This window comes from Mastigoproctus giganteus, chromosome 4 (genome assembly GCF_048544385.1).
Source record: "Mastigoproctus giganteus isolate SK-2022 chromosome 4, ASM4854438v1, whole genome shotgun sequence".
Lineage (NCBI taxonomy): Eukaryota > Metazoa > Arthropoda > Arachnida > Uropygi > Thelyphonidae > Mastigoproctus > Mastigoproctus giganteus.
The window spans coordinates 88,772,330-88,795,787 of record NC_143578.1 but is presented as its reverse complement, the minus strand read 5'-3'; the positions used below and the strand labels follow the sequence as shown (position 1 = coordinate 88,795,787).

General features: G+C 35.8%; 1 protein-coding gene across 1 annotated transcript in view; it reads right to left on the bottom strand.

Annotated features, from left to right (window-relative positions):
* LOC150086891 (dynein axonemal heavy chain 7-like) overlaps nt 1-23,458 on the bottom strand; it is a 1,233,418-nt gene that overhangs the window by 285,977 nt on the left and 923,983 nt on the right. The window contains exon 48 of the mRNA XM_090372313.1: nt 1,101-1,273. Within this exon, the coding sequence (XP_090228439.1) occupies nt 1,101-1,273 (173 nt within the window). The remainder of the gene's footprint in view (nt 1-1,100; nt 1,274-23,458) is intronic.

Genomic DNA, 23,458 nt, shown 5'->3' with positions numbered 1-23,458 from the left:
AAAGACTAGTGTAAATTGAATCCTTAAAGAATAAAAAAAAACTTCAAGGAAATATCTATGAACATATGCAACTGAAACTAAAAGAGGACTGAGTGATGCACCCATCATCTGGAGTGGATCATCAATTGCATTTTTTTCTGTCATAAAGGACAGAATAATAAAATTCAGCATTTAATGTGGGCACATCACAAGGCATCAGTATCTGCATCATGTGAATAGCTTACAAAGTACGTTACAGGAAAAGAGAACTTCATGGAAGCCAATGACCTTGGACATCAACTGAAAAATATAGCTTTACTGATGCCACAAATGCAAAAGATGAATGCTGGAGCCAAGTAATGTAGTCCAATGAGTTCTGATTTATGCTTTATGGTATTGTTGTTGTTGTTGTTGTTGTTATGGTGTTTTCTGGTGCAAGGGCTACTTAGGCCATATTGTGCCTTCATGGTATTGATGTAAGTGTGCATATGAAGAGAAAAACCACATGACACACTGGAACTATCCTGTTGAGTACTGGCAGTACAGGCTGCTGGATAGGGTATAATGGTATGGGGCAGGATTTTATGGTATACTTTTTCTTCTTGATCCCAGTGGAGGGCACTGTGAATACTAGAGATATCTGAATACCAGAGCATACTGTTGCAGATCAGATGCGTTTTGAAATGCTACAGGGACAGGAATACTTTCAAGGTAACAGTGAATTGACAATGAACATCCGCTGTATCAAATGGGTTAAAGAGTGGTTTGAGGACCACAAAGAAGACTTCAAGCATTTGCTATGGCCACCGCAATTCTCTCTGCTCTCAAACTCACTGAGCATCTATGGGATAAATGGTAAATGTTTATTTTTCAGCACACTCCTCTTCTGTGTAACTCCAAAACTGAGGACAGTTTTGTTACATGAATGATCCAATATTCTTCAAGTCACTTTTTAAGGCTTTGTCGATAGCATGCCTCATTGTGCTGAAGCAGTTTGGGCAAGTGGTGATCGAACAATATTTGCTCATGGTCTTAACAAAGTGGCCAGGGCAGTATATTTTCAAAGAACTTAAGTGGAATTACAATTTATAGCTTCTGATTTAAATGAACACCATACTAACCTGTTTTCAATAGAGTTAAGAAAGAGATTAATAAACCAATTCAGTGAATACTGATACATAGGATCTACATTAGGCAAGTCAGTGATTGAGAAAAATAGAATTGAAGAATGCTGGGCAACAGGTTGATATTCTTGACGAGAAGCATTTATTTTAATTTCTGTTTCATCAGCAGTCTTAAGTAAAAAAGAAAGAAGTAATAAACAAAATATTCAGTAAAATATATATACAGTAATTATATACAGCATTTTAAGGAATCAAATTAACCAACTTACATAAATAATATTAGAATTATACAACAGATAGTAAATATCAATAAGCAGTGCAATTTATAATGTTTTTGCACCTTTAGCTAACTAATTATTTAATACAACAAAATACAGATTTCAACATTTAAAAAAAAAAGGTGAATTGAATTACAAATCATTATAATGAGTAAAATGGAGAAAAAAAGACAGAGTACATAACTCTTAGAGTGAAAGAAAACTTTTTTTTTTTTTTTTTTTTTTTTTGGCTGATGCTGCTTTGTTTGTTTGTTTGTTTATTTGGTTTTTAGGAGCATTAGCAACTAAGGCCATATTGCTCCGGGATATGCGGTGGTCATTCCCTGACCTTTCCGCATCCTCCGTATTTGGTGGTGACGGGCTCGAACCCCGGTCTAATCAAGAAGTGTGTGCTACGCACTGCTGCTCCTTCCCACCTGGCTACGGAGGCGCCTGCTGATGCTGCATAAGCTTGCTTTCTTGCATCATATGCCTCTACTAATGCTAATGCTAACTTGCAGAGCATTATCTAACTGCAGTATGATAAAGTTATAAAGTTATCAGCGATTCTTGTTCTTGGACTATGTTTAATATATGAGTAGAGAGAAAATGACTGCAAATGACATATATATTGGTAATATAAAAATTTCTGCTTCACTAATAAAAAAATTGATTTATTAGGCCCTGAGTATTATAACATTAATCACTTTACAAAGATCTTTTGGCTAATGTATATTGCTCCAATTTTTTTCTGTTAATTAGCATTAGCAAATCAAGCTTATACAGCATCAGCCACGAAAAAAAAAAAAAAAAAAAAAACGACACCTCCCATTTCACCTTTTCATTCCCTCCAATAGTTTGTCTAGTTCTTCCTTGAATTCATTTAAACTATCAACTTCTGCAATTTTTGGCCCTTGATATATGTGGTCAGATATAAGATTCTTTCTTTTGATCAAAGAAAGAATCCTACCAGCATTGAGCTTGTTCAATCCATTCAAACCCTTAAACACCTCAATCAGATCATCTCACAGGTGTCTGGTTTCCGGATTATTCAGCTCACCAATCTCATTGCCTGATGTTGTTCCAACACATCCTTCCAAAAATAAGGCCTCTAGACCCATATGCATTACTCAAGATGTGGCCTGCCCATTACCTTATACAATGGGATAATCACTTCCTTATCCCTGTTAACAAAATTCCTGAATATCATTGACAAAACTCATGAGCTGTCCAGGCAGTCTGACTTCACTTCTCACAGAACTTCATATCTGACTGCACAATTAACTTCAGGGCTTTTTCGTTTTTGACTACCCTGAGTGTACTACACAGTCATACATTACTCTTGGGTTACTGTGATATGCAGTACTTTGCATTTGTCAATTTTAAACTTCAGTTGCCACTTCTCGGCCCATCTGCTCAACCTTTTCAGATCCTACAGCAGTAGCGTACTGTCATTAACAACCTTGCCAACCTTTGTATCATCTACAAACTTGAACAAAGCTTAATATACCTTCATCAATATCATTGATAAATACAGAAAACAACAATGGGCCCAACATCGAACCATAGGGGGACTTCACTAATAACATTAGTCCACGAAGAGCAGTATCCACTGATTACCACTCTCTCTCTCTTCTCCCACTCAACATACCTTAATCCATAGCAGCAACATGCCCTTAATGCTACACTGCTCCAATTCTTTTGTGCTCCAATTCAGCAGTCCTTTGTGTGCAACAGTATAAAAAGCTTTCCTGAAATCCAAGTGTATGAGATCAAATTACCCTTATATGCCTATGAACTTTTAGAAAAAATTAAAAAAAAAAAGAATACTAAAGATTTGTCTCTAGTATTCTTTTTTTGATTTCTAAAAGTTGATAGGTATATAAGGATAATTTGATATCATACACTTGGACCCAGACTTCTTCTAAATTAATGATAACTAATTAATACATGTCATATGCTGCAGCACATAAATCATGCATGGCACCACAAAATGGAGTAAACTGCATTTTTAAATTCTTTGCTCTGTTTATTTTCAGGACCATAAGATGTATTCTTTTTTCTGGAAATTGATGACTACAATTCCTCTGTATATGCTAAGTGTATGCAATATACCTTATTTTTCAAATACACATTCATGAATTTTGGTCTGTACAACTTAGGCTTTGTTTTTTTATGAAAACCCCAAACATGAAAGGTATTAGAACCTATAATACTTAATACCGTGCATAGGTTGGAGATTGAGAAGACGAAAGAAGATATTTGTTGACATCAGACTTGAACTTCTGTAGACTGTAATTTTCAGGAAATATGTATGAAGGAAGGTTGTTCCAAAGAAAGGCAGTTGACTGAATAAACAAGGAAGATGAAAAGTTGGTTCTGTGAGTTCAAACTCACAGACAGACAGTAAATGGATGCTGGCTGGTGGCAGCACATGTTTGGACTGTTTTGAAAGAGAGAGAGAGAGAGAGAGAGAGTGGGAATTATAGTATCTGGAGAAAAGGCAAGCAGCAGAAACAGTACGTCTATAAGACAGCGAGTGAAGATGATTGAATAAACAAGGAAGATGAAAAGTTGGTTCTGTGAGTTCAAACTCACAGATGGACAGTAAATGGATGGGCTGGTGGCAGCACATGTTTGGACTGTTTTGAAAGAGAGAGAGAGAGTGAGAATTATAGTATCTGGAGAAAAGGCAAGCAGTACGTCTACAAGACAGCGAGTGAAGAGATTCTGTTAGAGATGAGTCATCAATTAACCTAACTGCCCTCTTCTGAATGGAATCTAGAAGAGAGAGAGAGAGAGAGAGAAGTTTTGGGGGTACTGCCCCAGATGTGAGAACAATATTCCATGGTAGGGTGGATTTGAGATTTGTACAGAGTGAACAGCTGTTTGGAAGAAAAGTAATGCCGAGAGCGAAAGAGAAAACCAAGTTTTTTAGATGCAGAGGAAGCAATATTTGTAATGTGTTTGTGCCAAGAGAGGTCAGAAGTCAGGGTAATCCCCAAAAGAGATATATCATCTTGCCTAGAAATCGGAGTGTCACCAAAGATAAGTGTAGGAACAGAAGAATCCTTTTTGCGAGATATAAGACAGGACTGAGTTTTAGAAGGATTGAAAGCAACTAAGCTGTTTTTGCCCCACTGGAGAATTAGCTGGAGATCTGCATTTAAGGAATTGGTAGCAGATATTTGAGAAGTTGAAACTGACTGAGCAGGGCAAGGTTTCTCAAACTGGAAAGTGGAATGTAATGTGCTATCATCAGCAAAACTATGGATAGGATTTCCGGTCAATGGAAGAAGGTCATTAATATACAAGAGGAAAAGAGTGGGGGAAAGAACTGAATCTTGGGGGTCACCAGCATTAGTGGAGAAGTTAGAAGACAGAGAGCCATCTACCATCACCCTCAGTGAGTGGTCAGAGAGAAAACTGGATAAACAATTACAAAAAACAGTTGGCAAATTATAAGATCAAACTTGTTTAGAAAACCATTATGCCAAACAGAATCGAAAGCCTTTGAGATGTCAAGAACAACTGATTGTGTTTCACCAAATTTTTCCATTGAATTTGTCCATAAATGGGTAACATAAGCCAGAATATCACCAGTGGATCAACGCTGATGGAATCCATACTGGTGATCATTGATCAGATGGAAGGTTTCTAGATAGTTTAAAAGTTGGCAGTTAATTGATTTCTCTATTAAATGTGTGCATGGGTATAATTTAGAAGAAAAACCTGATGATCCAACTATCCTTATCTTTTTTCTCAAATTGCAGGTTTTATCTCTGGCATAAGGTTGGTGCAATATTCTGGTTTTAAGTGCAAGGTAATCAATTAACGAAAAGGGATTTTTGTTAGTATTAGTAATCGTATTATGTATTATTAATACTAAAACTAACAAAAATTCTTTTGTGTCCCAGGAAATTGAGGCCAACACTTTCCAGCTGGGTTTTAAAACTTTTTCCCTTGAGCTTCCATTGTATACCTTTTAATTTGGATTCAGGATCATAAAAATGTATTCAAGTTTCGTTACCAGTTGCCAAATGGGATAAAAATCTATCTGGATTAGCAAGAATTAATTTTAAATTCTCTTTTGATGATCCACTCTCTGATGTTTTTCATGGATGGAATGATTTGTGGGAACCCATCTTGCACAAACTTTGGACATTCCCAAATGCTTCCATGGGAAATGTTAAGCACTTTTTCAAGATCAGACACTTTAATGCTTATGTTTTCTAAAATTTTTTCTTTAATGATGGTAACTGTTTCAGAACTGACTGCCGACCAGAATTTGGATCATCCTCAACTGCCTCCCATCCTCTTTTTGAACTCTGTCACCGATCTTGCAACAGTAGCATAACTGTGTAATACTTCTCCCAAACATTCTAATCATCCTTTCATGGATTTTTTTAGCATTTATATCCTCTTTGGTCAAGTATTTGATTACGGAATGATGTTTGATTTTCTGGCTATTAATTTTCATCCATCTACCAAAATAAAAAATTAAATTTTAGAAACTACATAAGATATGGATGTACACTTTTTTTAATGCTATCAAAATAACCTATTCTATAATATATTAATAAGTTTTATATACACCCTATTCTCAAAATTTTTGTCTACCCTCATAAACTAACTTAGCCTTCTTTTAACAACACACACACAACTAGAATACAGAATAAATTACCTGATAACCAGTAATAATACTGGTGCACTACACTTTACCCGAGTTGATAATATTAATTACAAAAACACAAGCATTGAAATTATGATATTAAAAGCTAAATCTTTATTACAAAAATCAAACATGTAAGCATGCCTGTTGCAGCATATTAGTATTACTATTAATAATGGCAAATTACACAGAAAGTAAGCTTACACAGCATCAGAAAAAAAAAAAAGAAAAAAAAAAAACAACGAAACAAAACCTAATAGTTTGTCTAGTTCTTCCTTCAATTTATTCAAACTATCCACTTCCATAACAATAAATGGAAGCTTATTCCTGTGCAAAAGGCAGGATACCATCAGCATTGACTTATTCAATCCAATTGAAATAGGTATAAATTGAAGTGATATACAAAGTCCGTGTATATGTTTCCATCTAATGCTGAAAACATGTACAGGCATGTTATTATTATTATTATTATTTTGTTTTTAGGAGCATTAGCAACTAAGGCCATATTGCTCGGCGATATGCGGTGGTCATTCCCTGACCTTTCCGCATCCTCCGTATTTGGTGGCGACGGGCTCGAACCCCGGTCTAATCAAGAAGCGTGTGCTACGCACTGCTGCTCCTTCCCACCTGGCTACGTACAGGCATGTGACTGCTGTACTTATGCTACAGCAACCACATGCCTGTATGTGTTTTCAATGGCTTATAACAACTTATAAGCTTCTAATATGTCTTCTAATATCATCATATTAGAAGACATCCAATTACTGGAAACTTTCAGATTAGAAGGGTTAGTATGCATGTCTTTATATAACCTACCGTATTTCCCCATGTATAAGACACACCTTTTTTCGAAAAATTTGGGGTCTTAAAACTGGGTGCGTCTTATACAGTGGTTGGAGATTTTTTTTACTTGCATTTCCCGCTTTTTCGCACTTTTTGTCTTTGCGCTCATTGTTTTGCACTTGTTACCGGTATATTAGGTTACGTTTTGCCACATTCTGCCCAGAAAAGATTTTTGTACAGTGCTGAATTCAAGTTAAAAGTGATCCAGTTTGCAAAAGTGAATGGAAATCGTGCTGCTAAACGCAAGTTTGTCCTCCTCCAACTGAGAAAACAATCCAAGACTAGCTACGGGAAGAAGAAATCCTACTGAAAATGCCATGGCAGAAGAAGGCCATTAGAGGCAAGTCAGCAAAATGGCCTGATTTAGAGAGGGAATTGAAGATATGGATTGAGGAGCAAAGGGCAATTGGAATTCCTGTGGCCACAAAGTGGTTCAGCATGAGGCAAGAAGAACTGCTGATGAAAAAGAAGTTACTGATTTCAAAGGAGGACACAATTGGTGCTTCAGGTTCACGAAATGGAATGGACTAAGCATGCGTACACGCACCAGACTTGCCCAAAAGATGCCTGAAAGCTATGAGCAGAAGGTCCTTGAATTTCATCGTTTTGTCATTCAATGTCAGAAGACACATCAGTTTGAGTTGGGACAGATTGCAAATATGGACAAAGTCCCCCTTCAATTTGATGTCCCAAGTAACAGAACTGTTGATAAGAAGGGGGTGAAAACTGTAACTGTGAAGACAAGTGGACATGAAAAGAACCATTATACAGTTGTTCTAGCTTGTTGTGCCAAAGGAACCAAGCTGCCTCCTATGCTGATTTTCAAATGCAAAACAATGCCAAAAGAAGACATTCCTCAAGGAGTGATTGTCTATGTTCACGACAAGGGTTGGATGGATCAGGATGGGATGAAGATCTGGTTTGAGAAAGTTTGGTGCAGGAGACCAGGTGGGCTCTTACGCGAACCTGCCCTATTGGTGCTTGATCAGTTCAGGGCAAACATAACAAAAAATACAAAAAACTTGCCGTCATATGGATACCCATATTACCTGGAGGCTTGACATCCCAACTCCAACCACTTGATGTCAGCTTTAACAAACCCTTCAAAGCTGCCATGAGAGACAAATGGAACCAATGGATGAAGTCTTCTGGGGACAATTTGACACCAGCAGGAAGAGTGAAGAAACCAACTATAGGAGAAGTTTGTACCTGTGTGAAAAGATCCTGGGATAATATCAAGATTGAGATCATTGTCAAGTCATTTAAGAAGTGTGGCATTTCAAATGCCATAGATGGAACTGAGGACAAGGCAATATATGAAGACAGTGATTCGTCATCAGACACAGATGAGAACAAGATAATGGATGGGAGTTTTGACAGTGATGAGTTGTATGGATTTTATGACGAATAAAACTTGAGTTCAATAACTTTATGTAATACATTTTTTTTCAAATTTCGGGCCCTAAAATTAAGGTGCGTCTTGTACATGGGGAAATACGGTATATTTCACACTAATAAAGTTTTAGTGCAGAAAGCCTCAAATGCCTTCACAAAAACCTTCAAACTTGTGAAGGATTTCATAACATAAGATGTTATAATAATAATGCTTGACACAAACTTTGGTTTTTCTTAAAATTCAACTATGTAGTAATGATGCAACTGCACTAAACAGTGTCATAGTTTCTATATTTTACAACAATTTTCTCTCTTTTTTCAACACTTCCTGCTCTTTAACTCCATAGAGTTACCAGATATGATTCACATTACAAGACCAAAAATTATTCATATCCTTAACCTAATATTCCTCTTAACATATTTTTAGACATGTTCACACACACACATATATATATTCGTTAAGTGCCTATTGTCTTCACCATATTCATTTGTCTGCCTGCATGAAATAGAGTGGATGGATTTTCTAGTGGATGAATTTTCATGAAATTTTGTATTTGGGCTTGGGAAAAATATTTTTTGAGCCAAAAAAAATTTCATAAAAATCATGAAAATAGAAATCCAGCAATTATTATTTCTTTATTTCATACAATTTATATGTAAAAAATAAACTCATACATTAAATCTAGTTTTAATGCAGTATTGTTAGCTTAAGACAGTCCATGCACACTTTGCATGTATTGTTATGCAAGACTCATGAATGTGATGTTGCTTGTGAAGAAATACAGTACGTGTATAGAAAGAAAACAGACTTAAAAAAAAGAGTAATACGGGAGGAGGAGCATAATAAATATTACACAGTCATAATTAAACTAAACGGCTAAGCTAGAGAATGCAAACCTATAGAGATTTATTAAGGGTTCTATAAAGTTATAATCTTAGTAATTATATTTAATTTTCATTTGTATTAATCACACAAAAAACCCATTTAATTTAAGAAAAAAATATTGGATGCACCTGAAATGTAATACACTGTGTACATTTCAGGAACATTCAGTTTTTTTTCTTGTTCAGTTGTTAAAAAAATTAAGAATATCCACACAAAAATTATCCATTATTTCAGTGTTTCAATATTATTTCAACATCCATCTTAATCCTTTATCCATCTTTATTCCTCATTTTATGACTGAGCCAGTTACAATAGGGTTGCCACTATGCTAAGATTGTCTGAAATCAGAGTTTGCATCAGAGAGCTACTGGAAGGCTTAAAGCTAGAATATGTAACCACATGGCTTGAGATGGACTTGACTGTGTTCTTATCCACAGAGTTCGAAGCAAATTCAAAAGCACATCCAAGTATTTAACTTATTTTAATAAAATTTATAAATACGAACTTAACCTTCCTGGATTCAGAAATCATGCCAAAAGATGAAAATATAAATTAACTTGTTGATATCTATAGTAAAAGAAATGCAATTAATTTTTATATTGCATATAGGAATATTAGCTTTGCACAATTCATTAGATATGCATATATATATGCAGTAACTATAATACTAATTCAGGAACTAAGAATCTTCATCAAAAATTAGTACTCCACCAAATTTTATCAAATTCCACACGAAAAGTAGTTTTGAAAGAATTAATACCCTCTTCAGACACAACATTGTGGAGAGAAAGTATAATGCAATTCAAACATATATTCACCTATTCCACAGGTTTAATACATTAATTAATATAAAATACGTCCTTACATCATATTATATGTGATGTAAGTCAAACAAAGCAAAATATATACATATATTTTGATTTGGCACTAGTGCCACCATATTGATCTTTCTGGTAATATGCAGGTTCCTCATCAGAAAGAATTTTTTTATTATTTTTTTTTTGATTGGTTGTATTTTACTATTTTTCATTATCTATTATTTTTCCCTGATCTGCCATTATTCATCATCATTCCTCACTAATGTCTGATATAACTTTTACATATATTTATATCCCTTTCATCCAAATTGACTGAATCTATTATTAAAACTTGGGGGGGGGGGACTCCCATACCACTTCCTTTCTTGTATATGAAAGTATTAGAGTGCTCTACTGTTTTTTGCCTGGTTGTGGTACATATGAATAAAGTAATGTTTTTTTTTTTTTTTTTTTGTCTTTCACCTGCAACATGACTTATTTGAATATAGTAAGTAACACTTTCATTTTTGTTTTCCATTCACAAAGTATCAAAGTCACTGTCATTCAGTTCAGTTTCACAGAAAATATTAAATATTTGGAAAACAGAAATATATTTTAATTAATTAACACAAAATTGCAATTCAGAAAAAGGAGTGAACAGACTGGTTATCAAAACACTTTCTGTTTTCATAAAACATGGTCATGGTTTATGAAGGCAGAAAATATAGTATGTTTATATTTGTTTTATTTTATTATATTTTAGCTTATTTTAATTTAAGTCAATGCACACTGTCAATGCACAATGCACTCTATCAGTTATAGCCTTAGCACCAGTCAGAGCATGTGTGTGGATGTGTGAGTGTGTATATTCCATTCCATATATTTTTTAAATATATTTCGTTCAATATATTTAAATATATTTTGTTCAATTCTCATACAAAAATTTATACCCCCCCCCATGGTCCAATTACTATCCTTGATTCTTAACATTGAGGCAGTGGAGGTTGAGGTGCCCACACCACATGGAGGAATGCCACCTCAATGTGTTACTAAGCAATACTAGGTGGTAGATGACTCTCATCAACTGGTGCATTACCATGAATTTTTGCTTACTGGAGGCTTCAAGTGGTGGAACCAATGTTTAGTCTCCAAAGCAAAGCTCTGGTAAATCCTCTCCCATCTCATCCATGATAGAGGGCACTGACTCTCTTTACAAGTGCCTGCTGAGAATTACAAGCTACAAAAAAGATCAGGGTTTGTTATATTTTATTTATTTAATTGTTATATTATATTGTACTTCATAAGCTAAGTAGCTTTATAGTTCTAGTTACGCTCGTTATTTTTATTTTAAATGTAGAAAGAATTTGCAGATAAAGGAACCACTATGTGGCAGTGATCACAGTGTACTGATGTGGAATTTACTTAAAGATATAATTACCATCAGGGATAAAGGGAAGGGTTGTTGTTTCTATAAAGGTGACTACAGTGGTTTCAGACAGTTTTTAATTCTGTGCAGTGGGACCAACTGATGATGTCACCAACAACAAATTCTAAGTGGGAAGCATTCAAAGAACTAATCGTGGAAGCTACTAGGGTTTTCATACCGATTAAGAAATATTGTTCAAGGCTTAGGCCTAAATAGTTGTTAGATGAACTAATGAGACTCGTGACAGAGAAGAAAAATGCATGGGATGCATATAAATTATCAGGTGACACAAAAGCCTATGCCAGATATAAGCTAGTCTGTATTCAAGTCACAGAGCAGGTTAGGCAAATGAAGGCAGATTATGAGAAATCTTTGGCAAAGAAAGCTAAGAAAAACCGCAACAACTTCTTTATTTATATAAACTCTAGAAGGAAGGGGATGAATCAGTGTTCTACTTGATATTGATGGTTCGACTGTTGATGATCCTGCTCAGATAGCTGATAATCTGAATGCATATTGTGTATCTACATTCACACAAGGAGTTATTAAGGAAGGAAAATGCCATAAGTTTATCAAATTGTAACAGGGTGCTTAATGATTTTGTATAGATTTTGGTGGATGGGATCTATCCAGTTATATTAAAGGAGGCAGCAAAGGAAGTAAACAACCATTGGCCACAATTATGAGTGCACCCTTGGAGACTCAGGGGAAGTCCCCACAGACTGGAGAGGTGCAAATGTATCAAGAATTCACAAAGGGGGAACAAAAGGTGACACGAGTAATTACAGATCAGTCAGTTTAACTTCTGTTACAGGAAAATAATGGTGTCACTGGTTAAAGAGGTGATACAGGATCATCTAGACAAGACAGCAGTAATAATTCAGACACAGCATGGGTTTCTTAAGGGAAAGTCTTGTCTGACAAATTAGATTGGATACTATGATGTGGTTACAAAGGAACTGGATGCAAAACATAATTCTGATATCATCAGAGGTGTATTGCTCAAAAAAATAGTACCGGAATGCTCGTCATAAAAAAAAATAGTACCGGAACGTTCTTTCTCCAGAAACTACATGATAACGACATATCAACTGTACAGTAACTTAATTAGATTTCAGACTCACAGTTCATAGAACAACCAGTTCTAGCATTCAGCTCATGGCAAATCAAAATGCAGCATTCGCACACATCACAGTATATCTCATTCGTTGGATCTCTTTACCTAACACATTGTACTTTAGTAAGAAACAATCAAGTTTCATTGCAAATTTTATATTTTTTGTTTTTAAATAAATTTTAAAAAAATCTATTAATTTTAAAGATTACTATTAATATATATTTTTAGTAGCAATGGGTAAAATAGATATTTCTCCCTCCCCTTTGATTATGCCATAGTTTCATAATATTAGGTGTATAAATTTAATGATTTTCTATTATGACATTTAGAAAAAAGTACCGGAATGTCATTATGGTGCGTTCCAGTCCGAATACAACACTGGATATCATATACTTGGATTTCAGGAAAGGTACTACACTGTTGCACATCGAGGACTACTGTACAAATTGGAGTAGTGTGGTATTAAGGCTAAGTTGCTACAATGGATAAAAGGGTAGTTAAGTGGGAGATGGCAGAGAGTGGTAATCAATGGATGCTGCTCTTCGTGGACTAATGCTAATAGTGGATTCCCACGGGGTTCGGTGCTGGGCACACTGTTGTTTTGTATATTTATGAATGATATTGATGAAGGTATATCAGGCTTAATGTTGAAGTTTGCAGATAACACAAAGGTTGGCAGGGTTGTTAATGACAGTAATGGCAGTATGCTACTGCAACAAGATCTAGAAAATTTGCTGAGAAGCGGCAAGTGAAGTTTAACATTGACAAATGCAAAGTACTGCATAGGGGCAGAAGTAACCCCTGAGAAACATACCAACTGTGTGGTACTACACTTAGAGTGGTAGAAAATGAAAAAGATCTGGGAGTAATTGTGTAGTCAGATATGAAGTTTTCTGAGCAATGCAGACAGGCTGCCAGAGCAGGGTACTGTCAATGATATACAGGAATTTTGCTAGTAGGGAAAAGGAGGTGATTATCCCTTTGTATAAAGCAATGGTCAGGCCATGTCTTGAGTACTGCATACAGGTCTGGGGGCATCATTTTAGGAAATATGTTGGGCTGCTATAATGAGTACAGAGAAGGGCAACGAGAGTGAGTAGAACAAAGGGTTGCTGTTACAAAGATAGGCTTATGTTCGGCAAATTGTAGCAGCAGGAGACTAGGCACCTATGAGGCGATCTGATTGAGGTGTATAAGGCCTTGAATGGGTTGAGCACGCTGAATTCTGATGAAATTCTTCCACTTGTTCAGATTACAAACCTAAGGGGGCATAAATTCAAATTGAGGAAAGACAGCTGTAGAATAGATGTGTGGAAATTTGCCTTTAGCCAGCGGGTGGTTAATTGCTGGAACAAACTTCCTTCTGTCATTGTGGAAGTTGATAACTTAAATAAATTCAAGGAGGGACTAGACAAACATTTAGATGGAATGGATGTATGAAATTGGTTTTTTTTTTTTTTTTTGTCTGATGCTACATAAGCTCTTGTGCTTGCTATTTTGCATCACATGCCTCCATTACTACAACATCCATCATGCAGTATGACTGATGTCTTTTGAGGTTATGATGGACATCATGACAAAATCCATCCTTCCTTACATTTTGAGAGTACAGCTCTAAAACTGTGTTTGCAAGCCGGCTGCTAGTTAGTTAATGTTGAAGTTTGCTGAACCTACTGGTAACTGGGAAACTACTGGTAACTTTGATAAGTTTACTGTATTAGTTTGACAATTCATGGTGTATTCAGTAGTAGGAAAAGGTGGGGAGGACATGCTGTATGAAGCAATGAAATTTTTGGATATGGCACACCCATGGTAAGAATATACTCAGCTCCCTGAAGAAAAGACTTAACTTCCCAAACGCATCTCATTCATTTCACAAATATACGTGGTCTTAGTTCTAATATCAATAATGAAGATTTCCACTTAGTCTGCCAAACCCCATGTACTTTTTCTGACAGAATCTGTGTTATTGGTTGATTCAATCACTGCTCATCTCAGTTGCCTGAATTATTTGCTGAATGATTCTTTTCACATCAAAGGTGGTACTTGTGCATATGTCCATTCTCATATTCCCTATCAAAGATTTCATTAGTAATTTTGAATCTCCTAATTTTGATCTTCTTTGGCTTAAAATCTCTCTACCACATTCATCTTTCAAATTCATCTGTTGCCGCTATCATTCTCCCAACTCCACTAATCACTTTCAACTCTTTGACTTCCTGTAAAACTTAACTTTTTCCAGTCAAACTTTCCTAACAGTGAGCTAATTTTTCTTGGTGATGTTAATATTCACAAATCCAGCTGGCTTCTGTTTTATAGTGACATGGACCCAGCTGGTCAAGATGCTGAGGCTTTTGCAATTACTAATGGCCTCTCACATATTATTCATTTACCTATCAGAATAGCAGAAAATTCCAACCACCCAGCCCCACAAACAACCCTTCTAAGCATAAGGTTGAGGTGAGTGGTCCTCTAGACACCGTAAATCACAACTTGGTGATGGTCTATTCTCCAAAGGAGCCTTTCTCTCATGGCCATTCCCAAACTTGTGTTGTTTAGCATTAATATGATGAATTTGAGGTATTGCTCAGAACATCAAAGGCAGATATTGTTGGGATATCAGAGATGTGGTATCACACAGATACAAGGAATGCAGAACTGGAATTTGGGGAGTACAATGTGAACAGGAAGGATAGACAAGATAGTAAGGGTTATACTATTAGTTAAGAAACACATAACATCCAAGGAAGTGAAGCCAGTCGACATCGCTGGACAGTGCAGTGTCGTCAGTTTGGTGTGACATAAGCATTGGGAGATCAAAATTGAGAGTAGGAGTGTGTTATAGGACTAATGACTCTGATGAGTATAATAAGTATAATGAGTATAATAAGGAACTGTACAGGGAAATAGAGTGGGCCAGTAAATCAGCGAGACTTATAATGGGGGATTTTAATTTCCCAGATACTGACTGGAGGGAGTAATACTCTTGATCTGATTATCAGTAATGATTCATCATGCATTAAGAATCTGCAGATAAAGGAACTACTAGGTGGCAGTGATCGCAGTGTGCTGAAGTGGGATTTACTCAAAAAGGTAACTACCATCAGGGGTAAAGGGAAAGGTTTTTGCTTTCGTAAAGGTGACTACGATGGTCTGAGACAGTATTTATATTCTACACGGCGAGACCAACTGATGATGTTACCAACAGCAAATTCAAAATGGGAAGCATTCAAAGAATTTATCTTGGAAGTTACTACACTCTACATACCAACTAAGAAATATTGTTCAAGGTTTAGGCCTAAATGGATGTCAGATTAACTAATGACACATCTGGCAGAGAAGAAAAAAATGCATGGGATACATATAAATTAATGGGTGACATGGAAGCCTATGATAGATATAAGCTGGTCTGTAACCAAGTCACAAAGGAGATTAGGCAGGCAAAGGCAGATTATGAGAAATCCTTGGCAAAGGATGCAAAGAAAAACAACAAAGGTTTCTTTACCTATGTAAACTCTAGAAGGAAAGGGATGAATCAGATTGGTCCAGTGGATATTGATGGTTCAACTGTTGATGATCCTGCTCAGGTGGATAACAAACTAAATGAGTATTTTGCATCTACATTCACCCATGAGGAGTTACTCAGGGAGGGGAATGCCAGAGGTGAGTTAAACTCTGGCAGTGAGCTGGATGATTTTGTAATAACTGAGAGGAAAGTGGAGGAGAAATTGTTGAAGATAAACATTAAAAAGGATCTATCAAGTTATATTAAAGGAGGCAGCAAAGGAAGTAAGCAAACCCTTAGCCATAATTATGAGAGCTTCTTTGGACTCAGGAGAGGTACCCATGGACTGGAGATGTGCAAATGTGATCCCAATTCACAAAGGAGGATCAAAGGGCAACACAAGTAATTATAGAGATGTTAGTTTAATTTCCATTCCAGGAAAATTAAATGAGGCACTGGTTAAAGAAGCAGTGCAGGATCATCTAGACAAGACTTCAGTTATAGCTTGGACACAGCATGGTTTTGTTAAGGGAAAGTCTTGCCTGACTAATTTGATTGGATACTATGATGTCGTCACAAAGGAACTGGACGCAGGGAATAACTTTGATATCATATATTTGGATCTTAGAAAGGCTTTTGATACTGTTGCACATGAAAGACTGCTGCACAAATTGGAGCAGTGTGGCATTGGAGGCAAATTGGTTGAGTGAGAGAAGACAGAGTGGTAATCAATGGAAACTGCTCATTGTGGACTAATGTTATTAGTGGAGTCACTATGGGTTCAGTATTGGGTCCTGTATTTATAAATGATATTGATGATGTTATATCAAGCTTAATGTTCAAGTTTGCAGATGATACGTTGGCAGGGTTATTTAGGACACTAATGACAGTACGCTGCTGCAACAGGATCTAGAAAAGTTGAGTAGATGGGCTGAAAGGTGGCAAATGAAGTTTAACATTGGCAAATGTAAAGTACTACATTTGGGAAGCAGCATCCGCAGAGTGACTCTGTGGTACTACACTGACAGTGGGAGAGAACGAAAAGGACCTGGGGGTAATTGTGCAGGCAGATACAAAGTTTTCTGAGCAGTGCAGATGGTCTGCAAGAGTAGCTCATAGTGTCTTGTCAATGATATACTGGAATTTTTCTAGCAGGGATAAGGAGGTGATTATTCCCTTGTATAAGGCAGTGGTCAGGCCACACCTAGAGTACTGTATACAGGTCTGGAGGCCTCATTTCAAGAAGGATGTAGAGCTGCTGGAATGAGTACAGAGAAGGGCAACAAGATTAGTGAATGGAACAAATGGTTGATCTTATGAAGAAAGGCTTAAATTTTGCAAATTACAGTGTCTGGAGACTAGGCACATGCGAGGTGATTTGATTGAGGTGTATAAAGCCTTGAATGGTTTGAGCATGCTCAATGCTGATGGAATTCTTCCTCTTGCACAGAATAATCATTTGGGATGGCATAAATTCAAATTGAGGAAAGACAGATGTAGGATAGATGTGCGGAAGTTTGCCTTTAGCCAGAGGGTGGTTGGTTGGTGGAACAGACTTCCATCCTTTGTTGTGGAAGTTGATAGCCTAAAAAAATTTAAGGCTCAGCTGGACAGGTACTAGGAACGAACGGAAGGGTGAAATGGGAGCGTGTTTTTTTTTTTTTTTTTTTTTTTTTTGACTGATGCTGCATAAGCTTGCTTTCTTGCATCATAAGCCTCTACTAATGCTAATGCTAATTACAAGAATGCAAAATGGGACGATCTGCAAGAATTTTCTTGTTTTCCTTGTCAGATTAGTGTTTCAAAACTTCTGATATCAGAGTTTGCTCAGGTTGTGTCAGTGAAATTATTCTTGTAGGGATGGAATCCTTTATTCCACACTCCACCTTAAAATCTTGCCCTTTATCTAAACCTTAGTTTCCAATAAATGTACTAAGGCTGTTCAAGAGAAGAATGTTGCATATTGTAATTGGCTTGTTTCAAAACCTTCAGTTTCATTTTTTGTCTACGCCAAACTGACCACAATTGTAAAGCAATTATTAATCACTCCAAGCTAGATTTTGAACAGGCTAAGAGTAGTAAACTTGATTATTGGCCAAATAGTAGCCTAGCATTCTGGTCTCTTGCCAAACATATTGGATTGGCTGCAACTTTTCCCCATCTCTGTCAAAACTAGATGGTTCTACTGCCGCTTCAGCCAAGGATAACGCTAACCTACTAACGTCCTAATTTCTTTGAACTCTTACATTAATGATCCTAGTAAACTACCTCCCACTATTCTTAGCATGCTCCATTCAATGCCTGATGTGGTCAGGACTTGTCAAAAGGATGTGAGAAGGATTTTGACGAATCTTGATGCTAAGAAAGATTGAGGACCTGATAGTATTTCTCCACTTGCTCTCAAAATTTGTACTCTTGTTCTGTGTCGCCTTTTTTCACTTTTTTATTCCAAAGGTGTTTTATCCTTCTGCTTGGAAATTTGCTCATATCCATCCAGTTCCTAAAAAGGGTGAGAAATCCCTCCCATCCAATTTTGTCTCTTTGCAATTACTTCTACTCTTATGGAGAAATCTACAGTTATGAAGAAATCAATTGATCGCCAACTCTTAAACTGTCTAGAAACCTTCCATGTGATCAATGATCATGAGTATGAATTCAGTCAGTGTCGAGTCACTGGTAATATTCTCGCTTAAGTTACCCATCTATAGACAAATTCAATGGAAAAGTTTGGTGAAACTCAAGTTGCTCTTGATATTTCAAAAGCTTTTGTTTGGCTTAAAGATCTTCTAAATATGCTTCATAATAAACATCTTATGGTTTGTCAACTGTTTTTTGTAACTGAGTATTCAGTTTTTTCTGTGACCACCCATTGCAAGTGATGGTAGATGGCTCTCTATCTTCTAACTTCTCTACTAATGCTGGTGTCCCCAAGGTTCAGCTCTTTCTCCCACTCTTTTCCTCTTATATATTAATGACCTTTTTCCATTGACTGGAAAATGCTATCCATATTTTTACTGATTATAGCACATTGCATTCCACCTTCTAGTTTGAGAAACCTTGCCCTGCTCAAACAGCTTCAATGTCTTGAATATCCACTACCAATTCCTCGAATGCTTATTTCCAGGTAATCCTCCAGAGGAACAAAGATAACTTAGTTGATTTCAATCCTGTCTTATATCTTGCAAAAATGAATCTTCTGCTTCTTTGCTTATCTTCAATGACACTCTGAATTCTAGGCAAGGTCATATATCTCTATTGGGGATTGCCCTGACTTCTAATCTCTCTTGGCATAAGCACATTACAAATACTGCTTCCTCTGCATTTAAAAAACTGGGTTTTCTGTTTTGCTCTTGGTGTTACTTTTCTTCCAAGCAGCTGTTCACTCTGTACAAATTGCAAATCTGCCCTACCATGAAATTCAATTAAATCCAATTAATAGTAAATCCATATTAAAATTTAAAATATAAGGCAAATTATACAGAAATTTAGTGGCACCCACTCAATACTTTATATTTATTTTCTTATTTGTTTCATTTTATTTTTTAATGTCATTATTCAAACATATATATATATATATATATATATATATGTTGAAAAAATATGTACAGTACAGATAGTAGGGGAGGGGAGGGGAGGGTAGAAGTTTAGATCCAACAAAAGGATACATATAATGCACATACACTTGAAGTATCTTGTACCTACAGTATGTTTTAGTCATGTTCCAGGATACTGCAGTAGTTTGCTTTGCATTAAAGATTATTATCTACCATTGTTTAATTTCTGTCAAAATAAAAAATCAAGTTCTTTTTCTTGACAAAAAGCACTGAGCTCAAAAATTTAAATTGCAACAATTGATGAAAGAGTTCAAATTAAATGTAATAGAATTTATTAAAATTTATATACAGTATACATTTTTTCATACATTATATTCCCCACTATCCGGGTATATCTGGATAGCAGTGATAATTACATTACCCTATTATACTGGTTGTATGCAGTTACCTGGCAGGAGATTACAATCAATGCTGTCTAAAGTTAAACTGACCATGCCGTTATTATATCGTGCAAATGTGGTTTATTGTGTAAACCCGAATTGTGGGGTTTGTTACATTGGTGAGTCTGAACACAGAATTTGCAACTGTGTTTCTGAACATGAGGGGCTATTTGTCAGGCTGATTTCATCTGCTCAGCCATTGCAGAGCATTTGTTTTCCTGTATTTTAATTATTTTAATAAATTCTATTGTATTTTATTTGAACTTCACTGTTTGCTGCAATATTTATTTTAACATAATTTATCCTGACACGCAAGCTTTTTATTCTAATAAAATTTATGCTGAATTTTTAGACTTACTCTCTTACTTTCCATTACCCTAATTTAAATTATGAACTTCTCCAAAGGGTTCCTCTTACTATGTTTTTCCGAAAATTTAAATTCTAACTTCAGCTACTGTCTAGATAACACCCTCTAGTTTTGTCACCTTTTTTGGATCCAGTGACCCCTGTGGTATCCTATTCATAATAATAGCCATGAAGAACAGTAGGCATTTATAACCGTTCTTTGTCTCCTACCACATAATCATCTTTACCCATAGTAGTAACTTGTCCCTAATACCGTATTGCTCTAATTTATACAATAATCATAAATGTGGAACAGTATTAAAGGCTTTACTGAAAACTAAATATACATTATCAAAATAATTCTTTGTATCCAGTGTTTTCCTTTGTGACAAATTCAACCTCTTCGTGTTCTATGAATGTTGATTCAAATTTTCAGTTTATCAGTAACATGAATGGCATAATACTTGGATCACAAGTATTATGCCATTCATGTCACGTGGACTAATGTGATCCAACCTTTTCCTTTTAATGTTAACATAAATAAAGAGTTCTTTGCTACTTTTTTTTGCATCCTTAGTTAAAGGCATCACATAATAAAGTCACTACGAGGGTAATTTCCCTAAAACCCCTTAGTGCAGAGGTTCTCAAACTTTCTCGGTTCACGGCACCCTTAGTATCTCAGTAATTTTTTCATGGCACCCCTAGGCCAAAAGAAATACCTAACAGTTCCATTTATTAAGCAGTTAGGTCCAAACAACTTAATAACCATCCTTTGGTATTGCGCTCCTTCCACTGGATGACAAATTGGTGCAGCAGCACTTGAGAATAGAACCAGGCACGGCTCCTTGTGCTTAGGAATGGGCACCAGGCAGAAATCGACCCTGGTGGCGAAAAGGCCTGAAACAACATAATCCTACATGTGCACATCATATAAACACACACATACACTACGTATTCAGGCCTGTAGATAGTGTTACTTTTCAACATAGATTTTCCATGGTGGAGTTTGACTAAACATCTAGGTGCCACCCAAAACGTGCACGCACACACACACACACACACACACACACACACACACACACACACACACACACACACACACACACACACACACACACACAGTATGTTTTATTGCTTTTATAGCTTGTAAGTGAAGCTGCATAATTGAAAGAATTTCTTACACAGAATGCGATGTTTGTAAATAGAAAGTGTTTGTGTTTGTATCTATGTATATTTGTATATATGTAATAAAATAAAATAAAAAAAAAAAAGATATTTAATAAGTAATGTTGAAACTGTGAACTACTTCAAGCCAGTAGATCGTGCGGTGTCTGACAGATGTTGAGCATTGCTGTGTTTCCCCTAGAAAATTTAAAATATCCTGTGGCACCTTTGTGTGTTTGCTTGTTGTTGTTGTTTGGTTTTTAGGAGCATTAGCAACTAAGGCCATATTGCTCCGGGATATGCGGTCGTCATTCCCTGACCTTTCCGCATCCTCCGTATTTGGTGGTGACGGGCTCGAACCCCGGTCTAATCAAGAAGCGTGTGCTACGCACTGCTGCTCCTTCCCACCTGGCTACGGAGGCGCCCTTGTGTGTTTGCTGTGCTGCCCTGAGGTGTTTGGGAACCGCTGCCTTAGTGACTTGACTGCAGCAGTTCCCAAACTGTGTGTGGTAATTTATAATTATTCCATACATTTTTCTTTTTTACTACTAAACTCATTAGCTCATCTGATATCCATTTTGGCCTAAACAGTGAACAATATCTCTCAGTTGTTATAAAAAGCTCAGCAGCCTCTATATCTACCTAAACATTTTCCATTTAGCATTTAAATTTTATAACAGTCAGTATCACTGAAAAGCATTTACAAAATATCTGAGCCCATAATAATCACCTTTATGGAAACAAAAATTTCTCTTTATCCTTGAGTAGTAATTTGTTTCAATAAATCTCAAACAATATGCTATGATCAGTGCTGGATTAAGGTTTTTGGAGCTCCCAGGCCAACGAATATTTTGAGCATCCACTTTCTTCATACATATTATATGTATATATATTATTTATAAGAATTTTACAGAGATTGTAACAGTATATATTAATAATTAATGGTTTATGGACCAGGGATACTGCCAAAATTAAACAGAAGGAACCCAACGATCATAATGGATACATAAGTTTTCCATACTCTACCTAAAAACTTATAATATATATATATACATATTATGTATATCTATATTATATATTATGTATATCTATGTTATATATTATGTATATCTATATTATTTATTACATACATATATATTTTATGTATATAACATATACATGGGGGAAGACAAAAGGGAAAGATGAGACAAGCAAAAGGAGGAAAGTGTAGTTATAGAAAAAGTAAAAGTATAGTTACTGAAAAAGGAAAAAAGCATAATGAAAAAATTACATCTTATCTACAAGATAAAAACATATAAATATGAATAAAAATATACTGTCACATATTGCACTACCCTGGCATCTCCTCAAGTGTCAACCACCAGAATTTCATGAAAAAAAAAAAAACGACATTGCCCTCTGTTTCTAAATGTAAAGTACATGCTATAGCCAAGAAAAATTTATAAAGTGAATTAAGGGAAATAAGGAAGATTTAAATTTAGAGTAGAGTGTAGTTTCATATAAGTAAAACGATGGATACAGAGGAGGATATATAAAGCAAGCACCCACGTGTTTCTTTTGACTCCATGCTCCTTCTTATGTTAATAATACTTTATATTAATTTAGTTCTTCAGCTGTTCAGTCTGCACATTTTTCTTTAGCTCCTCTGTCATGTCAACCATAAAATACATGCCTGCTTTATATATCCTCCCCTATACCCATTATATTACTTATATCTAAACTATATTCCACTTGTTTTTTTTTTTTTTCATGCAATTTTGGTGACTGACATTTGAGGTGCCAGGGTTGTGCAATATGTGACAATATATCTTTATATATATTTATACATTTTTATCATGAACATAAAATGCAATTTTTTTATTATACACTTTTTACTTTTTCTATATCTATATTTTCTCCTTTTTCTTATCACATCTTTACCTTTAGTCGTCCCACATTTCTCTTTTTTCTTTTC